This window comes from Lacerta agilis, chromosome 1 (genome assembly GCF_009819535.1).
Source record: "Lacerta agilis isolate rLacAgi1 chromosome 1, rLacAgi1.pri, whole genome shotgun sequence".
NCBI lineage: Eukaryota > Metazoa > Chordata > Lepidosauria > Squamata > Lacertidae > Lacerta > Lacerta agilis.
In genome coordinates, this window is record NC_046312.1 from 21,228,776 (window position 1) to 21,255,250 (window position 26,475).

Genomic DNA, 26,475 nt, shown 5'->3' on the forward strand with positions numbered 1-26,475 from the left:
TGAACATTGTCTGAATAAGGGCATAGAATGTTGGAGTGAAGTAAACTTCATTTGACTGTGAATCAGTACACATTTCGGAGTAAACGTGCCCCGGATCGGTTACGCCGCCTCCCGCCCTTGCCTTGCCACCCTCCGAACCGACTGGAACTCGGCGGAATCCGGACTGCCTGCGCTTCTCTCACTCGCGGCTTGAGGGCGCCGCCGCTTTATCCTCCCGTATCCCGGCTGGCCTTGCTCTCCGGGCCACGTCCCTGGGCGTCCGGAGGGGCGCGCTAGCGGCTGCCGCTCTATGGTGTAGCTGGGAGGTGTCATGGCGCCCGTCGAGGTGGCAGCGCAACCTGGAGGCCCCACGGCTGACTGAAGAAAGGAGCCCGGGCTGGAGGGGAAGCGCGAGGTGCTTTATGGCGACCCCGTAGCTCCGAGGGAGGCCCAGCAGCTGGCTTCCCTTCTCTGGGCTGCTCCCCGAGGCGGGCGTGGGGAAGCGGCGCTGAGGGGAACCGGCGGCGGCAGCGCCTTGTTTTTCCCCTTCGACAGCTGAGCGGCAGCGGTGATGGCGTCGTGGCTGGGCGGCCTGGGAGCGGGACTTGGGCAGTCCCTGGTGGGCCAGGTGGGAGGCAGCCTGTCCACCCTGACCGGTCAGATCTCCAGCTTCACCAAGGATATGCTGCTGGAAGGCGGCGCGGAGGAGGTGGGAGGTAAGGAAAGTGGGTGGGTGGGTGGGAGGGAGGGGAAGGTAGCAACACTCAGGGGTCCTCAGCATAGAGAAGACAAAGGGAAGACACGGGCGGGGGGAAATCAAAAGTGTCCTGAATACCTGAGGGGAGTAGCTCTGATGCTGGGAGTTGTCTATAAAATGCCATATGTGTTCTTGGGATAGAGAAGGGTGGAGTTAAAATCCTAGAATCGTAGAGTTGGAAGCCCCCCCCCCAAGTGTCATCTGGTGCGACCCACTGGAATGCAGGAATCTCAAAGCATCCACGACAGAATGACAGAGTTAAGGGTATACGTACTTTATTTTTATTTATTTTTTTGCAAAGTGTGTTTAAGGAAAAATCATTGGGTTAAAGCTGACCGAAAGTCCAGAGGGAGTATTGTCAATCGATTTACTATGGGGTGGAAGGTTCGCAGGCCAGGAAGGACTTGCTCACGAATTTGTTTGACAACTGCCCAAGTTATTGTAGCTAGGAAGGGGCAAGGTGAATGTAAAGTGGAAGAATGGTATACAGAAGTGTGGGATATAGCTATTAATGGTAAATTGACATGTGCTATTAAGGTAAGACAGGGAATATGCAGGAGAAATGATTTCGAGGAGATTTGGAAGGTGTTTGTAGGTTTTGTACTGTTAAAATGGAAAGGGGTCAGACCAATGCGAGTGGTGTTGAAATTTTGGGAGGTTGGGTAGTTACAGTGGAATGGTCTCGGGGGTGGTGTGCACATCTTTGTTTTTATTTTATTTATTACTATTTGTCAAAAAAAATAAGTAAAGTTTTTTAAAAAAATGACAGAGTTAAGGTTAGATGACAGTTCCTGGGATTCATAGTTGGGTAAGAGTGCTGCCATGCTCAGTTCCCACTTTCGGATTTCCCACGGGCATCTAGTTGGCCTGTGTGAGAACATTATGCTAGACTAGATGGGCCTTTGGTCTGATTCATCAGGGCTTTTTTCATGTGGAGGCAAGGTAGCAGAGTCAGATTGAGAGTTTATGAAAGGGCGTGGAGGATTGTTTTGAGTTGGAGCTACAAATGTTGAAATAAAGTATCTTGCCCATCGCATCCAAAAATACGCAAGGCCACAAACAATGTAAACAAATTGAAACAATAACCAATACAAAACAAGCAAACTGTTAAAAGTGCCTTTTCTAAATAAAAAAATCACACTGTGCACAAAAAGTAGCAGAAGAATCAATTTTCATAAAACAGTATATTGAAAAGTCTTGACTGCTCACCAAAAAGCACACAGGAGTAGGACCTGGCAAAGTTCTTTTGGTAGGATGTTGCACTGTTTTGGCACGTACACAGAAACATGAACTTTCACCAAATAGGTTAGATATTGGGGGTTGGGGGAAATAGCATTATTGTGATGGGAAGCACAGTATTGGTCAAAAATGCAATGAGGACCATTCATGAAGAACATCACAAAACAGCAGTCAACCATGGAGATCATAAAGGAGGGAACAGTGTGGGACACCTGGCAGAAAACAATAAGAAATGCCTTGGATATTGTGATGTTTGCTGGTGTAATGGGCTTTAAAGATCTAAATTGGGGTAGTTTCTTTTCTAAAACCATCAAGTGTAAAATGGGCTACCTGTAGATCAGGGATGGGGAATCTGTAACCTTCCAGGCATTTCCATCATCCCAGCCAGCATGGGTTGTGGGAGTAGTGGGGAAACAGTGGATCATCTGGAAGGCTTTCAGTCCTAAACCACGATTAAAATTTACCACTGTTTTGAGTTCACACTTAACAACTGCCTAAGGCAAATTCCATTTTTAATGACAGGTGGAATTTGTGGCTCAAGTGAGGATAATGTATGTGTCACTGGCAAAAAAATATTCTGTATTTCTGGCAGAGCTTTGTCCCCTTTAGCAGTTGGTTTTCAATTGTTCATTTTGTATATATATTGCTATACCTGGGCAATCTTAGAAAGCACACCACTAATATAAACTTCATAGGAAGGTACCGTATATTATGAATTACAAACATGTAATACAAACATGCTTTCCATAAAAGGTTTGTACCAATTTATAATATTGTGTTGGTTAGTAACATGCAACTTGAGTGTAGTTTTCTTTGTTGGTTGATTTAATCTCCAGTTGGCTTTGTTTCATTTAGAATAGTATGTTTTAGAAAATGTTAGCAACTTTTTCATGAGATGTTATCCATAAGTAAGCAATTTAAATTGTCAAGAGCTTTGGAGAGCAGGTGGCATATGGGAAAGGAGGACAGCAAAAATAATTTTGGTCTAATAACACATCTAATAATTTTGGTCTAATAACATCGTTATGTTTATGTTTATTTTTCTGTTGTTAGAAATGCATATACACTCAAATGCAAAAGAAAGATGATGTCACAAGACATTTTTCACTGTGTACACTCAGAAGGCAAAGTTCAGCCATCGTGTTAAAGGTCTATATACTGTGACTTGTTCCTTCAAGTATCAAATAATAGTGGGATTCCAGAGATTATCCATTATTCCAACAGGGTGTTGTGAAAAAAGCAAAGTATTTCAGTTGCCTAGAACTTTTAGAACATAATATATTTAGGCAGTTTCTGGAAGATACATTTGAATTTAAAACATGTAGTGACTGTATTGAATATCAAGTTTTCAAGCATCTGTATCAATGTCCTTTTTACCTGCAAGTGACATAGAAGTTTAAAGGTTGATAACATATTTACTAAATGCACCAATAAAATATTCCAGCACTATCTCTACTTGCATTATGTTTTACTATACACAAACAGTCACTATATTATAAGAGAAGCAAAATATTTTCTAAGGATCAGAATTTCATATTCCGAGGAGAATATGGTTTACACATAATCTCTGAGATTTATGTAGGTAAGAAACCTTCGTGTGTTTGTGTGTGTGTGTGTGTGTGTGTGTGTGTGTTTTGTTTTTTTGGAAAAAGTGGTTAAATATCCAAAATATGGTCAGTCCATTATATGTTTGTTTCCATTTTAAATCCAACACACATGAATTCTAAAATGTTGTGTTATTATTTTTAATTGACTCTCAGGGACTAATACAGTACTGAAGTAGTAATAGTTCATTCTAAGAAATCCTTTTAAATAATTACCTTCAGTTGACACTTTTTAATATAACTAAACCTAACCACATACATATACTGTTGTGAGAATTGATTTCATTTGTATTCCCTTCTCCATTCAGGTTCTGCAGCAGACTTTCCTGTATCCAGCTCCAGTCTGCGGGATGTAGAAAATTTTCATGGAACATTGAGATCAGAGGTAAAAAATTAATCTGTAAAAGCACACTGAAAAAAATAACACCTGTTCTTAAACCTGGACTTCTTGGCATATTTTCAGTACAGTAGAATGTTGTTTAAATCGGATTTAGGATTATTTTATTTGATGACTCAGTTTACTTGTTTTCCTCTCTAGAATGAGAGGCTGAAAAAGGCTTATAATGATCTGGAAGAAAAGCATGAAGCAGCAGAGCTTCAAATAAAGCAACAGTCCATAGAATACCGGAATCAGCTACAGCAGAAAGAGGTATAAAGTGACACAGAAATTGTTGTTCAGCATGGGTGTGTACATTGATTGATTGATTGATTGATTAGATTTGTAAGTTTTCACCCTAAGGGTTGGTGACAGTTGATTCAAGGATTTTGTGTGTAGTGTATGTGCGCACTACTGTTTCTTTTTTTGAAACATACATTGGTACCTCGGGTTACGGACCTGATCTGTTCCAGGGTGCTGTTCGCACCCCGAAAAGTCCGTAACCTGAGTGGTGATACTGCGCATGCGCAAAAGCGCGAATTTGCACTTCTGCGCATGCGTGAACGCAGAACGCTTCTGTGCATGCCCAAACCGCACAGAACGCTTCCAGGTTTGCCGCGTTCGCAACATGAAAAAACGCAACCTGCAGCTATTGTAACCCAAGGTATGACTGTAATATCAATGGCTTTTTGTCTGAGTTAAGCTGCACTGGCTACCCACAATTTGCTGAACCAGTCGAATTTTTGTCACTAAACAAATAGGGATAATTGTTGATTCAGCTTTTCATATACTTCTTGAATTGTTTCAGTGTGGTTGGTGGAATTTCAATGAAGCACTAAAACACAGAAATACGTTATGAATGTCATTTTATGTTTGCCCTAATCCCAGAGTGGTCTTCCTTCTCCAGGAGACGGTAGCGTAGTACAGACCCTTATCTTAATCAAGAATGCTGTTCCCATGATAGCAGATATATATGTAAGCACCCATTCTCTCTTTTAAGGCGGAATAATTGCCCTTCATTCTACAGCCATCCACATGGATGCATTGTATTATGAGCATGATGGATGGGGATGAAGCCTTCTGTTCCTCCCCCACAGATACAAGATTGCTGTCCAGAGAAGCATCTGAACAGGATCTGTGTGAAAAATGTGCTTGTGCAATAACTGTAGTATATCAAGTAGAAAATTCCAAAATTGATTACTTGAAAGCCACAGTATAGAGCCTCTGGTCAAGAAATACTTTGTATGACCAATTTGATACCACTTGTAACCACTGAGTTACATGATAAAGTTATTTCCTGCTTTATTACATGTACAATCTCTGAAGTCGTCTGCTCAGATGGCAATACTTTTATCAGGTGATAGGTAAATTCTGAGATTATTTGTTCCTTCATACTGAATCTTACATGTAACTGTGTCCTGTCTATTTAGGTGGAGATCAGTCATCTCAAAGCCAGGCAGAATACACTACAGGAGCAACTGCGGAAGGTGCAGTCAGCTGCTCAGTCAGCACAGTTAGGAGCTGCTGCCTCTCCATCAACCACTCCATCAGCTTCCTTTGTCCCTATGGTTAGACATAGTTCTTCGGGTTTTCAAGGAGATGACATGGACTTCGGAGATGTAATCTGGTCCCAACAAGAAATAAACAGACTATCAAATGAAGTTTCTAGGCTCGAATCAGAAGTGGACCATTGGAAACAAATTGCACAGGTGGATCACTTTCCTGTGTTACAAGTGTTCTGAATTTATAACACTTTTTGAGTTAACTGGTAATAAAACCCATGCTACAGTCTCTCCTGGGGTGGAAGATTTGCCAGGAATTAGATAACTATTCTGGGCTTTTCAATTAAATGAAATATTGTTGACTTCCTTATTTCTAAATCTGGGTAATCCTTTATAATATACATAAATACATGAATGGCGTAAGCATGGTGACAGTGTCCAACATTCTCTTACAGACCATGGAGTGCAAAGCTCTGCAAGATTGTGGTGTAACTACATTTAGCCTTGAATGCTTGGGTTGTAAAGTTCTGAAAAGCACATGCTTGCTTCATTCAAGCTCTCAGGTGTTGTGGTTTGATGTTTGTGACATGTCAAAGTGGATAGAGATGTATGTCAACTTTGAATCTTACGTATGCAGCTTTGTTCTTTTGACAAAAGGGATCCAAAGCAGATTAGTTATATGTATTTATTGGAGACATTTTTTAAAAGAAACATAAATGTGAATATCTATATTTTCTCAAAAGTATAATGCTGTTTTACTATGTATTGCTTTTGAATATCAATGCTTTTTTCTAATCTCTCTCTTAGAAATATGTGGTATATTATTCGCTGAGAGATGTTAACATTTAAGCTGATAAATAATAGACTAAGCTATGATTTGAATGTAGATTCTTCTGGCGTTCTGTTCTCTGGATTACATTGAATTATAGAATTATCCTATTTCTTAATCTTATGCTTGGGTTTAATTCAGCTCAGTCATACTCTGATAATCATAGAATGGTAGAGTTGGAAGGGACCCCAATGCAGGAATCTCAACTAAAGCATCCGTGACAGATGGCCATCCAGCATTAGACCCATTTAAATCAATGGACGGCTAACTTAAAGGCAACTCTAAATTTTTAAAATCTAATAAAGTTATGACTGATTTCTGTGTTGCTTCTACTACATGCAATTTTTCAAACATTTAGTGGGTGGTATCCGTTGGTAACATTCTTCTTGCACAATGGACTTCCTTTTGTACAAATGACACTTCCCTTCTCTCCCCTACCCCATGGAGCCCCCTATGTGCCTGGTGGGATTTCTGATGGTGGTGGTGGTGGTGATAATAATAATAATAATAACAACAATAATAATAATAATATATTTATACCCCGTCCATCTGGCTGGGTTTCCCCAGCCACTCTATGCGGCTTCCAACAAAATATAAAAAATACAATAAAACAATAAAAACTTCCCTAAACAGGGCTGCCTTCCGATGACTTCTAAAAGTCAGATAGTTGTTTATTTCCTTGACATCTTGAGGGCATTCCACAGGGTGGGCTTGCACAAATGGGATTTCCCCTTCTTCCATTCTCCATCTGCAGCCTCCCACATTCTCCCAAAATCTGCTGCGGATCCCATACATTGTAGTTGAACATCTTTCAACATTTTCAAAACTAAAAGTTTTCTCTCCCTGTGATTTAGTTTTCCAAACCAGAAGGAGCAAATAATACAGATCAGAATGAAATTGGCAAGCTGCAAAATATTATCAAGGTAAGACTATATTTTAATAAATTAGTTCTCCTCTTGCTTTACATTTTCTGTTAATCCTCTTTCAGTTTGTAAATATTCACATAAAACAAGATATTCACATCCTTAACTATGGACAAACTATGATTAAAGGTGAGGATGACTATAAATACTGATAGGTTTGTGGTGGAAAAATTATCTGAGTGAATTAAAACAAGATGTGTTGTTTCTTACAAGTAAACTGTGTTGTTATATTGTGTATATAGATATAGATATAAAATGTGTACCATGCCCAAGTCTTCAGAAGTCTTGCATCAACTATTGCTCACATAAAAAATACAAGACATAATCTGCATCCTGTATCTTCAAGAGATGATATAACTTTCTTTAAAATGCACATTTTAGGAGCTAAAACAGAACTTGAGTCAAGAAATAGATGAGCATCAACATGAGCTTTCAGTATTACAGGATGCACATCGTCATAAATTAGCAGAAATAAGCCGACGTCATCGAGAAGAACTTGGTGAATATGAGGAACGAATAGAAGAACTTGAGGATCAATTACAGAAAGGTCTTGTTTACTGGTTTGATGGGAGTTTTAAAATGAATTGTTGATAACCTATTGTTATTGATTCTACCTCTTGTGAGAACCAAATATGTATGGCATTCAAGTAGTATATCCTTTATGGTTGCACTCTGTATGAGAGTTTGCACAGCTTTTGGCCTTGGTGCATTTAAATTGGTTGTAAGATAAGAACCAATCAAAAGTTCAGAAGAAATTATAATGATGGTTTCCTAGGTATCCTACACTGACTTTTCTGTCTAGATACATAACCAAGTCTGTGATCAGTTTTGCCGAGAGGTGGAAAACGTGTTTTGTTCTCACACACTCCTTTTTTATTCAATGTGACATTTAACTCTGGATACAACTGGGTGTGATGCTGGCCATAGAGAATGTAAGATAAAATAAAAATGTGCAGCCCGATTCTGTGCATGTTTACTTGGAAGTAAGTCCCACAAAGTTTAGTGTGGTTTACTCCTCCAACAGCATGCCTAGGATTACTGTCTTAGAACCTAGATTCCAACAATACAGTAATATATGCATGACAGGATGCAATAAGTTCAGCATCTGTATTAGCTAAGTACCATTTTTTTACACACACACACACACACACTTTTTAGCATCTGTACTAGGAAAAAGTCATTTTTAAAGTAACCTACATCCAAGTCTGTACATTCAGCAGCCACAGAATTCACATAATGATTAGGTTCACAGACACAGTGTGGTTCATCTTTGAACACACACTTTCTACCTAGCAGGTTCCGAAAGGGTTGGAAGTAGATCCTGGCAATTCCTGTTTCAGCCATCTTTAGGGACATGATCTAACATGTTGGTGAAGCAGAAGCTTCTCAGTCTTTTCTAAAGTGATTTAATAAGAACCTTGTCATTGTTTTATGCTTTGCCTGTCAGCGTCACCACCAATTCTTACTATTCATACATAAAGCCAACAGCTTGGGACTGACTTGACTGCTTCCATACAGTATTTAGTGCTGGTACTACTATAGGTGCCACATAATATTAATTCTGCACTTGTGAGAAATAGATCTTTTAGGAACCAGAATAACTGCTCACTTGTAATTGAGCTATGAATGCCAAACAGTGTTAATTAAACCTTTGATTTTTATAATTTATTTTTGACAAACTATCTGCTGGAGAAAAAACTGATTTTTCAGAGGTTGAAAATACCTGCTATTCCAAAATTATTGTGTTGGATCCAGAGTTAAATATATGCAATGGGGCTCATGGAAGGAGTCTTCCTTGCCCTTTCTCTCCACAGCAGCCCGCTGAAATTGTTCCCCTAATGGTCAGTGGATTATTGGGTTTCCCCGAGCCCCCTAGACCACAGCTTACCTCTTTCTGCATGGCCCTTCCAAAGCTTGATGAAGCATTTTCCGGTGCCTGGTGGTGTGGGAAGGAAAGGCAGACAAGTTGACTTTTGTCAGCCCCATTATGCATGTTTTGACTCTGGACCCAACCCATTATTACATTTCTTTGGCACTTAGATCTTGTGACTGCTATGGGGAAATGTTACAATTGCATTTTTTTCTACTTTATAGTTGGTGCAGCTGCTGACACTTCTTCTGAATGTGACCCACAGAACATTGTAGCTGAATCGACAGCATCACAGCTGAAGGACTTGCAGGATAAAGTAAAAAGTTTAAGTCAACAGCTGTCAGCAGCAGCAGAAGAGAAAAATACTTTCTTGAAAGAACTTGATTTGGTGAAAATGGAGAAAAGTCAACTAATGCAGGAATATGAAAGACTCAAATCTGATTCCCATAAATTCCAGGCATCTCTTCTTGAAGAACAAACTGATTTAAAAACACAGGTGGAAGTCTCTAAGTCTGCAGCAGAATCGCTGCAAGCAGAAGTGCTCCGACTACAGCAAGCACTTCTTGGTATGAAGCCACTGTAATGTATCTAATTTATCACGTACATATAGTTTTAGAACAATCTTGAAATGCACTTCATAGAGACATATGAAGAAAGCACTTCTGCATGTGAGGATGGGGGTGGGATTTGGCCATTTTCTCTTCCAGTAGTGTCCTCTCATGGAACACTACTCCAAAATTCCCCTTGACCTTCAGGAATAAGGCTGCTTCCTGGAAAGGAAAGCTGAGGAGTCTGGTTCCTGGCCTAAGTGTATGAAAATGAATGCCTCTAAAAATACACATATTAGAGATGTGTATGTTGTTATACTGAAATTCACTTGGCTGCCTTGGTTTCTAGCTTATTTCTGAGTGGCTGTCACAGAAATGATGAGTGATAGAAAATAAATAAACAGTAATTACACAATTATTTTTAATGCTAGCTTTTTTGTTTTAAAAATTCCAAAATTGTATCTTTGCGATTATAACCTTAGGTGTTACCTTTGTATTCTTGAATACTTTCCTCTAAAAATAGTAGCTGTTATTTTTTATTGTTTTTACAGATGCGGAAAATGTAATAACAAGACTAAAAAAATCAGATCAGGTAAACAGATTACTAAATTCTCATGCTTTTACAAATAACCTTGCATAATATGAAAGTGCTCCAACAGCCACACATGGCCTGTGTTGCTCTTCTGTTTTAATGCCACTGAGAAATAGATAAATGTGAACCCAAATTTATGTGAATACCAGGAGATTGCTGTAGTTTCTCCCATCTCTGTGAGCGCATAGTAGTATACTATGTCCTCAATGGTACACTGATGGAGAGAGCATAGTAGCACAGTATCTTCAGACCTTACCAAACAATAAATTGACTGGACAAGGCAGGTTAGTAAGCATTTATGTTCATGCCTTCCCTAATTTAACATTTGCATCCCCTTAAAAAAAGGGCATCTCATGCTTCCAGAATGTTGTAATTTTCGCAATTCCATAAATTCAGAAATATGTTTATTTTCTAAAGCTGTGTATGAATTGCAAATACACTTAAATCTTTTTATGTAATAAAAGTGGTGTATGCAGTATGAAATTTGTGCCCAGGCATGGGGTTGTTTCCTAAACTTCTGTTACAAACAGGACAGGAATAACATAAATGAATAGCGTTGTCTTCCCATTTAGCTAATTCAGTACTTTCAGTCATTAAAGTGAATTTTGTGACTTCCATTAATAATTTCAAAGCCTCTTAAAAAAGCAAAAAAAAAAAGCAACTGATGGATACTCATGAATATTCTCAAATTGATTTTAAATGTAGGGTCTTTTTTCTGTCTAAATTAAGGAAGGGCTTCAAACAAAACTGGAAAGCTTACAACCAACGTGTGAAAGTGATGCATATGTATCGACTCAAGGACAGAACTTAGAGTTAAATCAGTTAAGACAAGACTTGGAAAGAAAAGAACATGAATTTAATGAAAGCATTGCTGAAAAAGAAACATTAATAGCAGAACTAGAAGAATTGGACAAGCAGAACCAAGAAGCTACCCAGGTAATATATTGAATAAACTAAAGGGGTTGGGTGGGTAAGGATATTTATTATCTGTACTGAAATCTAAAACTATTGGCTGGGTCACTTTTATCAGTATTACTCGTCAGTGAATTTGCTTTGTTGTGCAGAGAAATAATGCAGGTTTTCAGAGAATGTTGGATGGAATATATTCAAAGTGTTAACATTTCCTGTTAACATGATCAGAGTAGGCCCATTAATATTAATGGTCATGACTAACAGGTTCATTCATTTCTACTCTTAAGTAAAAGTTAGTTGAATACAACCCTAACTGGTGTTGGCATTAATGCTTAATTCAATAACATAATTTCTCTAGTATTTTGAAAAAACTAATGATGAAATGGTGGTGATTTTTCCACCCTTCAGAGTGCTTTACAGGTCTGTTTATTTACCATGTATGGGCTTTCTCTACTTTTTAAACATTTGTTTGTGTTTTTATTTTAGCATATGATTATATTAAAAGAGCAGCTAGCCAAGCAGAATGCAGAAACCGCTCATACTGTCAACCAGCTAAAAATGGACACAGAGTCTGAAAAAAGAAAAATATTGAAGCTAGAAGCTGAAAAGCTGGAAATGAGCAAGGAGCTAGAAGGCCAGAGAGAGAAATTGGATCAGTGTACATTTGCACTTAATGATTTGCACATGACTAAACAACACCTGGAAAACAAAATAAAAGAGCTAAAAGAACAGCTAAAAACATCCCAGCACTGTAGCTCCAAAAATAAGCAGGAAATATTAGAATTAAAGAAAAATCTAACACAAAGAGAAGAAGAAATTTCTGTACTCCAAAATAAGTTAAGCAAGATAAGTCCAGAATCTAACAGTGGAAGTCAAGAATCTAACAGTGGTTTTCACATTCAGTCAGCCAAAGAAAGGGAAGCAGAAATTTCAAAGCTGAATGAGCAAATTTCAGAAAATAAACTAATAAATACAGACTTGGAGAAACGCATTTCAAAGCTTCAGATGGAAAAGGAAAAGCTTCAGATGGCTTGTGAAGAACTGAAACAGCAGTTACAGGAAGCTAGTAGTGAGAAGAGTAAGATCGCTTTTGAAAAAGATACCACGGTGGAAGCTTTGAAACTAGAAAAAAGGCGGCTAGAAAATGAACTAAGCCAAACTGAAAGCCAATTGTTGGAACAGGCTCATAACTATGAGCAAACCATTGAGGAGCTGTCCAATGCACGTAACATGGATACCACGATGTTACAGTTTGAACACGAACACTTAGTTAAACTCAACCAAGAGAAAGACTTTGAGATAGCAGAACTCAAGAGGAGCATTGAACAGATGGAAGCTGACCATGAGGAAACCAAAGAGATGTTAACAACTAGCTTAGCCGGGCAAAAACAACTGACAGAGCTCATAAAAGAGAAAGAAGTATTTGTTGAAAAATTTAAAATGAGGGCTTCTGAACTAGAGCAGCAGCATGAAGATTATATTAAGGACTCCAAAAGATTTGACATTTTAAAACAAAGTTTAGAAGAAAAGGAGAAAAGCCTTTCAACCATGAAAGAAGAGAACAATCATTTGAAAGAAGAAATTGAACGAGTGAAAGACCAGCAGAGTAGGTCGTCCTCTTTGGCTGAGCCCAAAACCCTAGATATTATCACTGAACTTGAAGCAGAAGTAACACAATTAACTGTGCATAAAAATAATCTTGAAGATGAGGTAAAATTTAACAAAAGAACGGTTGAGGATCAGAATCAGAAAATGGCCCAACTTCAACATTCCCTGCAGGAGTATAAAAAGGAGATTGAGGAGTCTAAATTTCAGTGTGAACAAATGAGCATCACACACAAACAGGTGTGCTTGGAAAAGGATGAGGAAATCAAAAGCTTGCAGCGGACAATAGAACAAATTAAAAACCAGTTGCATAATCAGAGAACAGTCATTCAGCCAGATCCTCCTGATCTCTTTCAAGAAACCAAAGTCCAGACACTTAATGGTGAAAATGGAAATGAGAAGCATGACTTGTCTAAAGCTGAAATTGAAAGGCTGGTGAAAGGCATCAAGGAGAGAGAAATGGAGATCAAACTTCTGAATGAAAAGAATGTCTTGCTAAGTAGACAAATTGATCAGCTATCTAAAGATGAAGTTGGCAAGCTCACACAAATCATCCAAGAGAAAAACTTAGAGATACAAGCTCTCCATGCAAGGGTTTCATCTCCATCTTATGGGCAGGATATTATTTACCTTCAGCAGCAATTACAGGCCTATGCCATGGAAAGGGAGCAAGTGCTGGCAGTTCTTAGTGAAAAGACTAGGGAAAACAGTCAGTTAAGAACAGAATATCACAAGATGATGGACATTGTATCAGCTAAGGAAGCAGCTCTGAAAAAGCTTCAGGAAGAAAATCAAAAACTAGCCAATGAATTTGAAAGCAGCAGCCAAGATATGTCCCGAGAAACTATTAAGAACTTGTCCCGGATCATTCGAGAGAAAGATATTGAGATTGATGCTTTAAGTCAAAAATGCCAAACTTTATTGACCGTTCTCCAGACATCCAGCATGGATGGAGGCAATGAGTTAGGAGGGATTAACAGCAATCAGTTCGAGGAGCTTTTACAGGAACGTGATAATTTGAAACAGCAAGTGAAGAAAATGGAAGAGTGGAAGAAACAAGTAATGACCACTGTCCAAAATATGCAGCATGAGTCTGCTCATCTCCAAGAGGAACTGCAAAGGCTTCAAACACAGATCTCCATGGATAGTGAGAACAATTCTCAGTTGCAGATAGAGTATAATGGCTTGATTCAAGGCTATGAACAAAATGAGAGAAAGCTGAAAACATTTAGCCAAGAATTAGCACAAGTTCAGCATAGCATAGGAGAGCTGAACAACACCAAGGATTTTATTCTGGGGAAACTTGATATGGTAACACCTCCTCTGCCAGTAAAGTCTACCACTGCTTCACAGTCATCAGAGACTTCCAGCAGTGCTGCCTCTCAGATGTTTACTAGTGACTCCAAACCACTAAATGAGGAACTGGAGCGCATGAGTAAAGCACTGGAAGAAAAAGATTCAACTATCCGAATTCTGCAGGAAAATAATCAGAGGCTGTCTGATTCTATGGCTGCATCATCGGAGATGGAAAGAAAGGGTCAAGAGGGGTCTGAATTTGAGATAAAGCACTTGAAGGAGAAGTGTGATGTCCTGCAGAAGTCACTTAGGGAAAAAGACCTGCTAATAAAATCAAAAAGTGATCAGTTGCTTTCTCTCAGTGAAAACTTTAGCAATAAAGAGAATGAAAATGAACTGCTGAAGCAAGGTATAACTAACCTAAAGGAGAGAACTCTGATTTTAGAAATGGACATCCGTAAATTGAAAGAAGAAAATGATAGAATAGTGGCAAAATGCAAGGAGAAAGAAACCGAGTTCAGAGCGCTACAGGAGACTAACTTGCAGTTCTCAATGATGTTGAAGGAGAAGGAATTTGAGTCTAGTTCCATGAAGGAGAAGGCTTTTACGTTTGAAAAACTATTGAAAGAGAAAGAACAGGTACGTGATGAGTTGAATTTTTGCTTATTTTGTTCAAGGTCAAAGGGAGAAAGGTGATTGCTATTAAGTCATGTAATGCTTATTTTCATTATCTAGTGCAGGGTCCCAATTGCATAAGCAGAATTCCAGGAAGGATGTCAATAGGTTTCTAGACCTTCTTGCTTGAGAAATGTCTATACTGTACTTTTGCAGAGGCTGAAAACTAAGGAACATGTTCAGGTCTCATGAGGAAAAGACCAGTATCAGTTTTTAAATGTCCATATATTTTAGAATGTAAAATTTGTAAATGAGGAAGATGCAAGTTCTAGTGAACATCTGATTTGCAATGCAATCTTATGCAAGTGTACTCAGATGTAAGTCAACAGTGTTCAGTAGGCACTTATGCATAGATAAGTGTTCATGGGGTTGCCAGCCTTAGTTTAATTCTCAATTTTATCACTGTACATCCACATTTATATCCTTTCAAGTCCTCTAGCACAGTGCTGCACCTTTAACTTTAAAATAAGATAGAGCTTTAAAATGCAATAACCTCTCTTTATTTTTATTTTTGGAAGGGGAAAGCAGGAGAGCTGAACCAGCTGTTAAATGAAGCAAAATCAATGCAGGAGAAGGCTGTTGCTTTTCAGCAAGAGAGAGATAAAGTCATGTTAGCACTCAAGCAGAAACAAATGGAGACTAGTGCCCTACAGAATGAGGTATGCAAGAGTTGCCGGCCTTTGGGGGCTTGTGGGCATATTTGCAAACTGAACAAACTCTCAGGGGTGTCACACCCACCCCTAATCCAAGTACACACAGCAGCCTGCTCTGTAGGTTGCAATATAATGCTCCTTGCAGGTTTAATTGGGGGTGGGGTGGCAGGGGACTCTGGGCACCAGGGAAAGTCTCTGTAGAAACATGTGGCACCATCGAAGGATGAAAATTGAGTGAGTGAAAGAGTGGGTAGCTGAGGGTGAATAGGAAAAGCTGAAGCATTGTGTCCTCAATTACACAGATACAGCATTTACGTGATAAGGAGCAGCGTCTGAATCAAGAATTGGAGAGATTGCGCAATCACCTTTTAGAAAGGGAAGACACTTCCACACGGGAAGCTTTAGCAGCTGAGGATCGGGAATCTAAGCTTAAAAAGAAAGTCCAGGTTTTGGAAGAAAAGCTGCAGTTTTCATCAACTGCAGTGGAGAATGCCAGGTAATAACTTTGCTTCCTTTAGCCTTATCGGTACCCAGAATCCTAGTCAGCAGCTAGTTTTGTTGAAATGTTTTGTCCAGACATCCTATTGAGATGGGCGATGATGTGAAAACACCCTCGTATGGTTTTGTCCAGAAGTCCTGCTGGCAATTGTGTCTCTTCCTTTGGTCTCTTTCAGAAAGTAATTGAAGTGTCAGTATACTACAGCCATCATGCTCAGACTTTTAACTGCAACATAGGGCTCACTCGTACACTTTTATCATTCATATTATTCCCTCCTTTCTGCCTGCCTGCTATTCCTCTTTCTCTAAAGGCAAAAGGGAATGCTGGTGGTTTCAGTTGTTTAACCTGCCCAGAATAAGTTATAATTAGGGTAATGCCTGAAAAAGAGAGGGGGAAAGAAATGGTTTGCAAGGGAATTTGAACCAGGGTTGGGTGAAAGTCCTGAAATTTTCAACTAGATCAGGGATAGTCAAGCTTTTTATACCTACCGCCCACTAATGCATCTTTCTTGATGGTAAAATTTCCTTACCGCCCACCAGATGGAAGGAAGATTCAGCTTGTGCCCTAGCACCCCCTACTGCCCACCTAGAATTCTGAAATGCCCACTAGTGGGCGGTAGGGACCAGGTTGACAACCCCTGAACTAGATGGTGCATCAATAATAGGATAATTCATACCTTACATGGTAGAGAGACATTTTTTATTCTTTAGGGTGGGATCTATACATGCGGTAAAGCACAAGAAAGCTATAAGTGCTGGAGGCTTTCAGGTTAGACAGAAAACATGAAAGAGGTTTTATAAAATGGTGTCGAGAAAATAGAGGGCAAAAGGGGATTTTCCTTCATAACACTAGAACTTGCAGCCTGACAATGAAATTGATTGGCTGATGGATCGGGATGGATCAAAGAAAGCAACAGACCTCATTTATGGAATACTTGCCAATGGTCACTGGCTAGATGATTTGAAAAGGAACTATATGAAACCTCCATCTTAAGAGGTGAATCGCATCTGACTGCTGGTTGTTGAGGAGCAATAGGAAGAGAGGAACATTGCCTACATACCCTTTTTCTTGTCCTGGAAGTTCTCAGCTGGCCATTGAAAGAGGCAGGATGCTAGCCTTTAATGTCCCTCTTGGTTTGATGCAGCTGGGCTGTTACAGACTTCTCAACGTCCTCATTCAAATGGCAGAAACATACAAGTGGGGAAGCACTTGCTTTCTCCCTGGCCCTTTAATTTGTTTACACCTTTATTTGTATTTTCCATAAAGTTTACAATCAAAACAATCCAAGAAAAAAAAATCTAATTGACAATATACTTGCTTCTTTAGAGTTCAGCTTAGTATCTCATAATTTATTTAATATCTGACTATAAAAACTGGCATTTCTGTTGAGTGATGTCACTTTAATCCCTCTTTCCCCCTGGGTTATATTAAGTCTGAAGAGAATGAAATACCTATATATAACTAGAATTGCTTCCAGTAGAGAGTAGTTTGTTTTTCTTACAACAGTCCAACAACAAAATTTGATTAACTTTTTAAAACCTTTTTTGAAAGAAAGAAGAAAAGTGTAAATTCTTCTTCCTGTAAAGAATATCTGCAGGAACTGATTTCATGTTTATATTTTGAAGCCAAGGTGACAGCTGCCAAATATCCAGACCCCTGAAAGATCCAGGGGCAGCAGAAGTTAAGGTTTTTTGGTGTGTGTTTTTAAAATAACCTGGTTGATTTTACATATTTCACTTCAAGCCACCAGGCTAGCATGCAGGTGGAATCCTTGCAAGAACAGTTGAACTTTGTTACCAGGCAGAGAGATGAAACTGTTCTGCAACTAACAATTTCCCAAGACCAAGTGAAACAGTATGCTGTGTCCCTGGCCAACCTGCAGATGGTGCTAGAGCAGTTTCAGCAGGGTAAGTTAAAATATAAGAGTGCATTCATACTAGCTTATTAAAAAAAAAAACTAGCTGTACCCGGCCACGCGTTACTGTGGGTTAGTGTGTGAAATTGAAAAGCAAGGAAAGAGAAGGTGACGTTTTGAAGTTGTAGAATATCATAATACTTGAGGGTAGACTATATTTTTTGTTACTCCATTGTTTGTGAAGATATACAGTGGTGCCCCACTAGACGAAAATAATTCGTCCTGCGAAAATTTTCGTCTAGCGGGTTTTTCGTCTAGCGAAGCGGCAATGCAAGCTGCGCTTTCGCTAGATGAAAAAAAAAGACGAAAATTTTTCGTCTTGCGAGGCAGCCCCATAGACTTTTTCGTCTTGCGGGGCTGCCTTCTGCTAGACGAATGCCTTCGTCTAGCGAGTTTTTCGTCTAGCGGGGCACCACTGTGTAGGTTTTCTGGTTTACCAACTCTAGAACATGCAACATACAATTGTCCATGTGAGAAACAATCTGTCTCTAGATCCAAACCGCAGAATTTTAAAGATTGGCCCTGAGATTTGTTGATGGTGATTGCAAATGCCAATAGTCAACGGAGTCGGCTTTTACACCTGGCCTGGCTCTGGAGGAGGTGGTGCAGGCTGGAGGTGGTGGGGGCGTCGACTACAGTGGTTGGTAGGGGGAGGGTGGTGGTGAAGTAGTGGGTGGGGGCGGGTGGGGTGGGGTGTGGTGCTGAAATGAGATGATGTCTGCGGTTTTGACGTCCACTGGAGGGTGCTATATTGTTTTGCATAAAATCACGTTTTTACCGGTGAAAGGTGTGCTATCTGTACAATGTAAGTACGCACAAACACTCCCGTATGGCCATGGAATGTTGTGTCCAAATTTCAACGGAATCGGTCAAGTGGTTACGAAGAAAGGTGATCGGTCACAAACATCCACCTTTTACATTTATATATATAGATATACTTAATAGTATTTTGGTGATAAAACTGAGCTATTGTCCCAGGTATCTGCTCTTCATAATTAGGCCTCTATTTTTTAAAGTGTGTGTGTGTGTGTGTGTGTGTGTGTGTGTGTAAATGTGTACATATTTTATTTTTAGAAGAGAAAGCTATGTATTCAGCCGAGCTACAGAAACACCAAAGGCAGACTGCAGAATGGAAGAAAAAAGTAGAGCAACTAGAAGATAAAGTAGTTTCATTGCAGGTAATGTTGAAATGGTTCTATAATGCAGCCTCATTTCTTTTAACTGGCATGGCAAACAACCACCGCAGCAGCGGACAGGTGGCAAAGGGTGGAAGGCAGCAGAAATAAGATACTAGATTATTGCTATAGAAAGGTATGAGGAAATATTGGGGGAAAGGATTTGAGAGAGGAATAGAATCTGCCTGATCATGCCGTTAAATCTTTTCTGCAAGCCAAGACCAAAATTCTTCCTATAGGTGAGAAACATGATTTTTTTGGAAAGGTGTATGCCTTGAGAGTTTGAAAATAGGTGGTAGACCTGCAGTAAATCAAACTGCAGTCACAGTTTTATATAAATCAAGGGTCAGCCCTGCCCATGCAGTGAGGTGAAGTGATCTATTTAAGGCCGTCCCAGCAGGTGTAGAATACAAGACCCAGAGTCCTTAATAAGATGCCAGAAATTACGTTCAGCTCTCTTAATCACATACGGTAAGAATTCACCCTTTTTGGTGGTATCGCTCAAGGAATATAATGCTTAAAGGAAACTTTTAAAAGTTTGACTTAAGTTATACTGGCATGTATATGTTTAATCCATTTGGCTAGCCTGATTTTAAATTGTTGTGCTGTATTGATAGCATAGTTATTGCAGTATATGGTTGCTATGATGATCTTCTTCATCTTACAGGAAAACCTGGAGGAAGCAAACACAGCATTAGAATCTGCATCAAGGCTAGCAGAGCAGCTGGATCTTAAAGAGGATCAAATTGAGGACCTTAAAAAACAAGGTAACAGAACTTGGTAACAATGCACCAAAACCGGAAGGTGTCTTTGTTGGCTTATAAGAAAAATTATAAAATTCATTTTGGGGGCAGTGCCTTTTACTAGGCCAACAAAAATGTCACAAAACAGTGTGAAAGCTTTCAAGACCTCCAAAATTCTTCATCAGGCTAGATGGTAAACAGGAGGCCTTGGTGGAAACTGAAGCCTGCATAACACCTAGCAGAGCATCATTTGAATGTCTGCTTCCTTCTCTCACATTCCATCAACACTGCAGCTCCACCAGTGCAGTGGACTGTGGTGCATGCAATGGAGCTTCTTCATCTTTTGTCCCCTTCAACCTCCCATGCACCCTCAAAACCAATTCTAGAGGGTTAGGGGACCCTCTGGAGCAGATTTGGGGTGGGAGGAAAGGAAATGTCAATCTTGTTGTACCAGTGGAACCCCACTGGTGCGGCATTGGATGCAGCCCTTAGACTTTTGCCAAATGCAGACATATGGCTTCACCCCCTCCTCACCAGTTTTTATTCTGCATCTCTGGAGATACTAAAGCCAGCTGCTTACCGGGTCTCTCTCCGTCATAAGGTAAAACACACAGGTTCCTGGGCAAGTGGAAGAAGGAACAAATATAAGCTAAGCAAAAGTAGATCAATTTTTGGTGGTGTACAGTCATACCCGTGAACGCTGCGGGTTACGCATTTTCGAGTTGCGCTCTGCGCCGAACCCAGAAGTACCAGAACGGGTTACTTCCGGGTTTCGGCACATGCGCAGAGGCACTAAATCGCACTCGCGCATGTGCACAAGCGCCAAATCGCGACCCATGTGTGCGCAGATGCGGCACTGCGGGTTGCGAACGCGCCTCCTGCACTGATCACATTCGCAACTGAGAGTCCACTGTACTAGATGGGGGGGGGGGCTGGGGGACAACAGAAACCAGATTGAGTAGGTTTACCCAGCAGTCGGAGTTCCAAATGCAGCTCTACATATACATATACAAAATAATAAAATTATTTCCAGTACAGTCATACCTCGGGTTATGAACGCTGCAGGTTGCGCGTTTTCAGGTTGCAAATTGCGTCAAACCTGGAAGTGCCGGAATGGGTTACTTCTGGGTTTTGACGCAGGCACAGAAGCACAAAATGATGTCATGTGCAGAAGCACCGAATCGTGTCACGCGCATGCGCAGACGTGGCAGTGCGGGTTGCGAACGTGCCTCCCGCACGGATCACATTCGCAGCCCAAGGTATGACTGTAGCACCTTAGAGACCAACTTGTTATTGGTATGAGCTTTCGTGTGCGTGCACACTTCTTCAGATACTGGTATCTGAAGAAGTGTGCATGCACACGAAAGCTCGTACCAATAACAAAATTAGTTGGTCTCTAAGGTGCTACTGGAAGGAATTTTTTTATTTTGTTTCGACTACAGCAGACCAACACGGCTACCTACCTGTAACTATATACATATACATATGTAGCCATTTTTGTGTGCACCCGAACATAAATCTTACTCTGAACTACTCAACAGAAAAGTTTGCCAGAATTTCAACGATATTGCAAGGTTGAACTTTTAGCTAGTTTGGTGATTCAATCTAGGAAAACACCAGTGGAGTTTCAGTCATGCAACAGGCTTTCTGAGTCCTCTTCCACTGTAGCCTACTGTGCCCCCTGGAAGTCTGCTTTTGCAGGCCAAGGGTGCCTCTGAAATGACATGGGATTGAGACCCCAGGAGTTGGAATGATAGGCAGCATGGAGAACACTGCACAAAAGAAGTGCCTTTCCAATCACACAAGGCTTTGGATCTATATTATCCTATATTCCTCATGATAAGAGAATTCAAAGTTCCCACTTTTAAATCAGTCATTTAACTAAATTGCAAGTGGTTCAATTAATACCTGCCTGGAAGGTGGAAGGTTCCCCAATGGGACCAACGTTCCCAGAGAGAAAAAAGTGCCATTGTCAGAATGAGCATACTGGAGCAATATGTAATTGTAGAGAAGGGATGGTGAACTGCTGCCTTGGGGTATTCACATGCTGTGTTGTGTGTGTGAACAGAGGGGAGAGACTGAAGACCTGCCATGACTTCACCTGATTTGCGGTCTCTGGTTTGGCTCTTGTTTTTCCAGTTTCCCTGGATGGGCGGGGTATAAATAATAAATTATTACATATTTCCTTAGCTATATTCACTTGAACATGTGCAGTCCTTGATAACAACAGTGGACTATATTCCAGAGATGTCATATTTGTCTTGGCTGTAGCCCCCCTCCACAGCTAAGCAGCAGTGGAATATCATGGGCCTTTTTTTGAATGAACTATGAGCAGAATCGAAATAGGAGATATATGGGGCTTATAATAAATGGCCTACCTTACAGAGTTCCAAAGATTACTGAGCTAATACGCACAAAAATGTTTTCAGCATCTTAAAGCCTAGTGTAGAAACCATTTTGGCATATAAGCTATACATATGTATGTGTGAGCTATGTTACTAAGTAGTGTGGAGCCACATTGAAGTTAAATGCTGTTTTTCCCCGGAGAGTGTTCACGAATCCGCTTTTCCAAAAACAATTAGATCCTCTGATTTGCTTACAAATTCACTTACGTGCCAACAATAATGTAAATTGTAAAATTAAGGTGCCCTCCTTCCCTGCTGTGCCTTGTACACATAAATCCAATCTACAGAATCTCATGTTGGGTTTGCTTACATTGTAAGCTTCCTTTGGGGGGGCGGGCGGGTAAACACTCCAGAGTTTTGATTTAATGCTTTTGTAATGTATTTTCTTTAACACGCAACTTGGCCAGACAGTAGAAGGATTTGCCAAGAGAAACCTTTTTTCTTTCTTTTTTTAAAAAAAAGAAAGCAGTAATCGTTTTTGCCTTGTGACAGAATTTGAAATGAAATATAAGCCAGTTTAAGATTAATGGTTTCTTGATAGGACAGCCCAATGGTATTAATAGGGACTTCTATTTTAGCAAAACATAATTAAGGCTCTTTTTGTGGGAAAATTATTTATAACTTAGTTGTGCCTTAATAGACCCTTCTCATAATAGGTGCTGGAGAATTATTATCATCAGCCAATCCAAACATACTGCCAAACCCTATGGATCCTTCATCATGCAAATCTATAATTGTGTCTCCCTTCTGGCCTTTGCTGCTTTCATGTTATGGGGAGTTACTTTTTTATTTTAATGTGATGCTCAATTAACCATTGGATTTGCAAAAATAGTCCTTGGAGTTCTGTCAGGTCCCTGTGGCCTGGCTCTTTTGAATGTCTCTGAGCAACAAGGCACGACCTAAGGGTAGTAGTACTTGTGCACATTTCTGGAGATTGATTCACGCAAGGTAGTCCCCATGCAAATCACATCAGTCCTGTGAGCAAGGCTGTGCAAAAATGCTGCTGCAGTATCTATTAAGCTGGGTGAGAGTGTTAAGCAATTGATCTTTGTTTCAGTTTTTAGCCTACCTTATTCCTGATGGCTGAGGGCTGATGACCATTACAGATGCTCCAAATTTTATATTTTTAATTAGTGTTTAGATGGTTGAGATGCTGAATTTCGAATGTCTTCATGAGGGAATATCCTCCAGGTCACACCAGTCTTCTCTCTGCCACATTGTCTGGTTGTTTTCTTTGCTCTTTGTTTGGGGAGGGGGCAGGGGGAGAAATGTAACTGTAATTTTAAAATACTTTTTAAAATCATGCTTCCCAGTTAGGAAAGGAATCTCAAAAGATAGAAAAGCTCTTAGAGGATTCATCTTATGTTTGAAAGTTTTTGTTTTTTGTAACAGACTAAAAGGCTTCACCTTCCTCATCTAGTAGTGGCTGTTGAGGGTGTAAATTTGACCGTGGCAAATCAGCAGCCACATTGCAAGAAAACTATTATATTTACCCCTTGATTATATAAACATTGCCCTAAATTCCAGCTGTGTGACTTCAGTCTGGATTTTTATAGCTGAAGTAGGATAATGTCACAGAAAGCACACACTGCATCCTGCAACCAGATATCAAAGTACTAAATGTTTATTCCCCCTTTTTACCTTTTGAAATGCCCTGTTGGAATTGGCACACACAACTTCTTGCTGTAATCAGATAGTAAACTAAATTGGCTGGCTGGTCAAATATTCAGTGAAATAACTTTGTTGGTGGCAGCTTATTTTATACCATTATGATGCCATTTGTTAACAAGGGCAGGAATGAAGATTACCAGTGCCCTAGCCCTGCAGCAACTGGGGCAAATACAGTGGTGCCCCGCTAGACGAAAATAATTCGTTCTGCGAGTTTTTTTGTCTAGTGGTTTTTTCGTCTAGCGAAGCGGCAATGACAGCCGCGCTCCGCTAAACGGAAAAAAAAAAGACGAAAATTTTTCGTCTTGCGAAGCAGCCCCATAGACTTTTTCGTCTTGCGGGGCAGCTTCCGCTAGACGAATGCCGTTCGTCTAGCGAGTTTTTCATCTAGCGAGGCATTCGTCTAGCGGGGCACCACTGTACTGGCAAAACAGTTCCTATGATCCATTTGCTGTATACCTGCAGGCATCTTCCAACAGGAACCCAAAGAGTCACCCATGGTAAAAGTTGCTGCCCAGTACTACACATAACTCCCATCTTACCGCAGGGATCTGCAAGGAATAGATCGAGTAGCTTTTGAAAGAACTGAAAGTATCATTTGAATTAAAATACACCAAGTCCTTCTTCCAGCAGGTCATTAAATTATGGAGAGTCAGGGGAAGCCAAAACACTTTTTTGTGCTGATAGACTTAAAAGTTTTAAACATACACAGGCACAAATACAGGATGGGTGACACCTGGCTTGAGAGCAGTACAAGGATCTAGGAGTCTTGGTAGACCATAAACTTGACATGAGTCAACAGTGTGATGCAGCAGCTAAAAAAGCCAATTCTGGGCTGCATCAATAGGAGTATAGCATCTAGATCAAGAGAAGTAATAGTACCACTGTATTCCGCTCTGGTCAGACCTCACCTGGAATACTGTGTCCAGTTCTGGGCACCACTGTTCAAGAAGGATACTGACAAGCTGGAACGTGTCCAGAGGAGGGCAACCAAAATGGTCAAAGGCCTGGAAACGATGCCTTATGAGGAACGGCTTAGGGAGCTGGGTGTGTTTAGCCTGGAGAAGAGAAGGTTAAGGGGTGATATGATAGCCATGTTCAAATATATAAAAGGATGTCATATAGAGGAGGGAGAAAGGTTGTTTTCTGCTGCTCCAGAGAAGCAGACACGGGGCAATGGATTCAAACTACAAGAACATTAGGAAGAACTTCCTGACAGTAAGAGCTGTTCGACAGTGGAATTTGCTGCCAAGGAGTGTGGTGGAGTCTCCTTCTTTGGAGGTCTTTAAGTGGAGGGTTGACAGCCATCTGTCAGGAATGTTTTGATGGTGTTTCCTGCTTGGCAGGGGGTTGGACTGGATGGCCCTTGTGGTCTCTTCCAACTCTATGATTCTATGATTCTACAACACGATTATTTACCTGAGCAATGAACCAAATCTTTTGATCAGTCCAGTATCCAGGTGCTGTTACCGTATGTACCCCTATAGTAGGAGGAGACTACTGTTAATTTAATTTTAGAATTCAAAAGCCACAAGAAGAGTGTCACCCATTAACCTTCGAGGCTGAATAACTATGCGTGTAATAACTAGTTCTCAGCATTCCCTATCTTTCACTCTTTTGTCAGCACCCTGCATTACCCTACTGTGAATGAGAAATAGAACACTGGGAAGGGTTATGCAGATAAGCACTGAGAATTCTCAGTGGTGCTACTGTGTTTTGTAAGAAAGTAAAAGGTCTTCAGTCTAAAGGGAGGCAAAGCCTGCTTCTCGCTTCAGAATCTAATATTACCCAATGGCGTACTTGAGCGTATGCCATGACCTTATACCAGATAAGTAAATGTTTCGTTCTCTGTAAATTTGTTCCTTCCGGAGAAAAGTAAAGCACTGCATTGGGCAGGGGCAAAACTACCTCAATGATGATGGAAGAAGACAGCACAGCAATAGGAGAAGGGGAAATTCTCTTCCTAATCTGCCTGTCAGCAGCTGCCATCTGCCAGAAGGGAAGAGCATTATTTTTTTGGACACATCTATCCTTCTTAGCACACTTGGTCAGTTTGAGTTGAACAGGAGCTAGAACTAGGTTTGACTATGCTTGTAGCAGTGGCTTCAGGTGGATGAGAGGGGCTGGGGATAGAAGAATTCTGCATCTCTTACTTTTCACACTCACATTCTTTCTTTTCTTAATGGCTGTCAATGTAGTAGGGTAAAAGAAGTTGCAGGTTGAGACCATTTTTACCATTTATGGAATGAAGGTGGGGGAGGGTTGGTGGAGGGTTGAAGAAATTTTTCCTGGGTAGCTAGCTTAGCAGTGATAGTCAACATTTTGGGAATTGTGCCACAAGGAGAGTCATACAGACAAGAGAAAGTCTGCAGAAGGAAGGATGGAGAACAAAGCAGATCAGGATCTCTTGGTAGATCTCTGAGTGATTTGATAGATTAGCAAGGATTTCTGACACTCAGTTGTTTAGCAGTTGGGAACAACAGGCACATTTTCCTCTTTAAATAATGATGCTGAAATGAAGAAAACTTGGGATAACCAGGAGCAGACTTTTATGTGAAAGGAAGGACTATGAGCTCAGTTCAGTCTGGGTACTATGCTCAGAATGTTCTTGGGGGCACTCTGTTCTAACTGTGTGTCTCTTGTACCTGGCTTTGTCTGCTAGACCTTGAGTTTCTGTTTTAAAAAGGGATATTTTACAGGCCTAAAGTCT

At 40.4% G+C, this 26,475-nt stretch overlaps 1 protein-coding gene across 2 annotated transcripts in view; it reads left to right on the forward strand.

The window, feature by feature from the left end:
* Positions 1-279: 279 nt before the first annotated feature.
* Positions 280-26,475, forward strand: part of TRIP11 (thyroid hormone receptor interactor 11) — a 37,382-nt gene continuing 11,186 nt past the window's right edge. Inside the window, exons 1-15 of one of the 2 annotated variants that reach the window (XM_033141007.1) lie at positions 283-695; positions 3,888-3,964; positions 4,118-4,228; positions 5,386-5,664; positions 7,141-7,209; positions 7,591-7,756; positions 9,304-9,645; positions 10,179-10,219; positions 10,949-11,155; positions 11,618-14,671; positions 15,226-15,366; positions 15,663-15,856; positions 17,603-17,766; positions 18,849-18,952; positions 19,617-19,716. In XM_033141007.1, the coding sequence (XP_032996898.1) occupies positions 551-695; positions 3,888-3,964; positions 4,118-4,228; positions 5,386-5,664; positions 7,141-7,209; positions 7,591-7,756; positions 9,304-9,645; positions 10,179-10,219; positions 10,949-11,155; positions 11,618-14,671; positions 15,226-15,366; positions 15,663-15,856; positions 17,603-17,766; positions 18,849-18,952; positions 19,617-19,716 (5,194 nt within the window). In that variant the 5' untranslated portion in view covers positions 283-550. Of the gene's footprint in view, positions 696-3,887; positions 3,965-4,117; positions 4,229-5,385; positions 5,665-7,140; positions 7,210-7,590; positions 7,757-9,303; positions 9,646-10,178; positions 10,220-10,948; positions 11,156-11,617; positions 14,672-15,225; positions 15,367-15,662; positions 15,857-17,602; positions 17,767-18,848; positions 18,953-19,616; positions 19,717-26,475 lie in introns of both variants that reach the window. The other variant, XR_004426021.1, reaches the window with a different exon arrangement.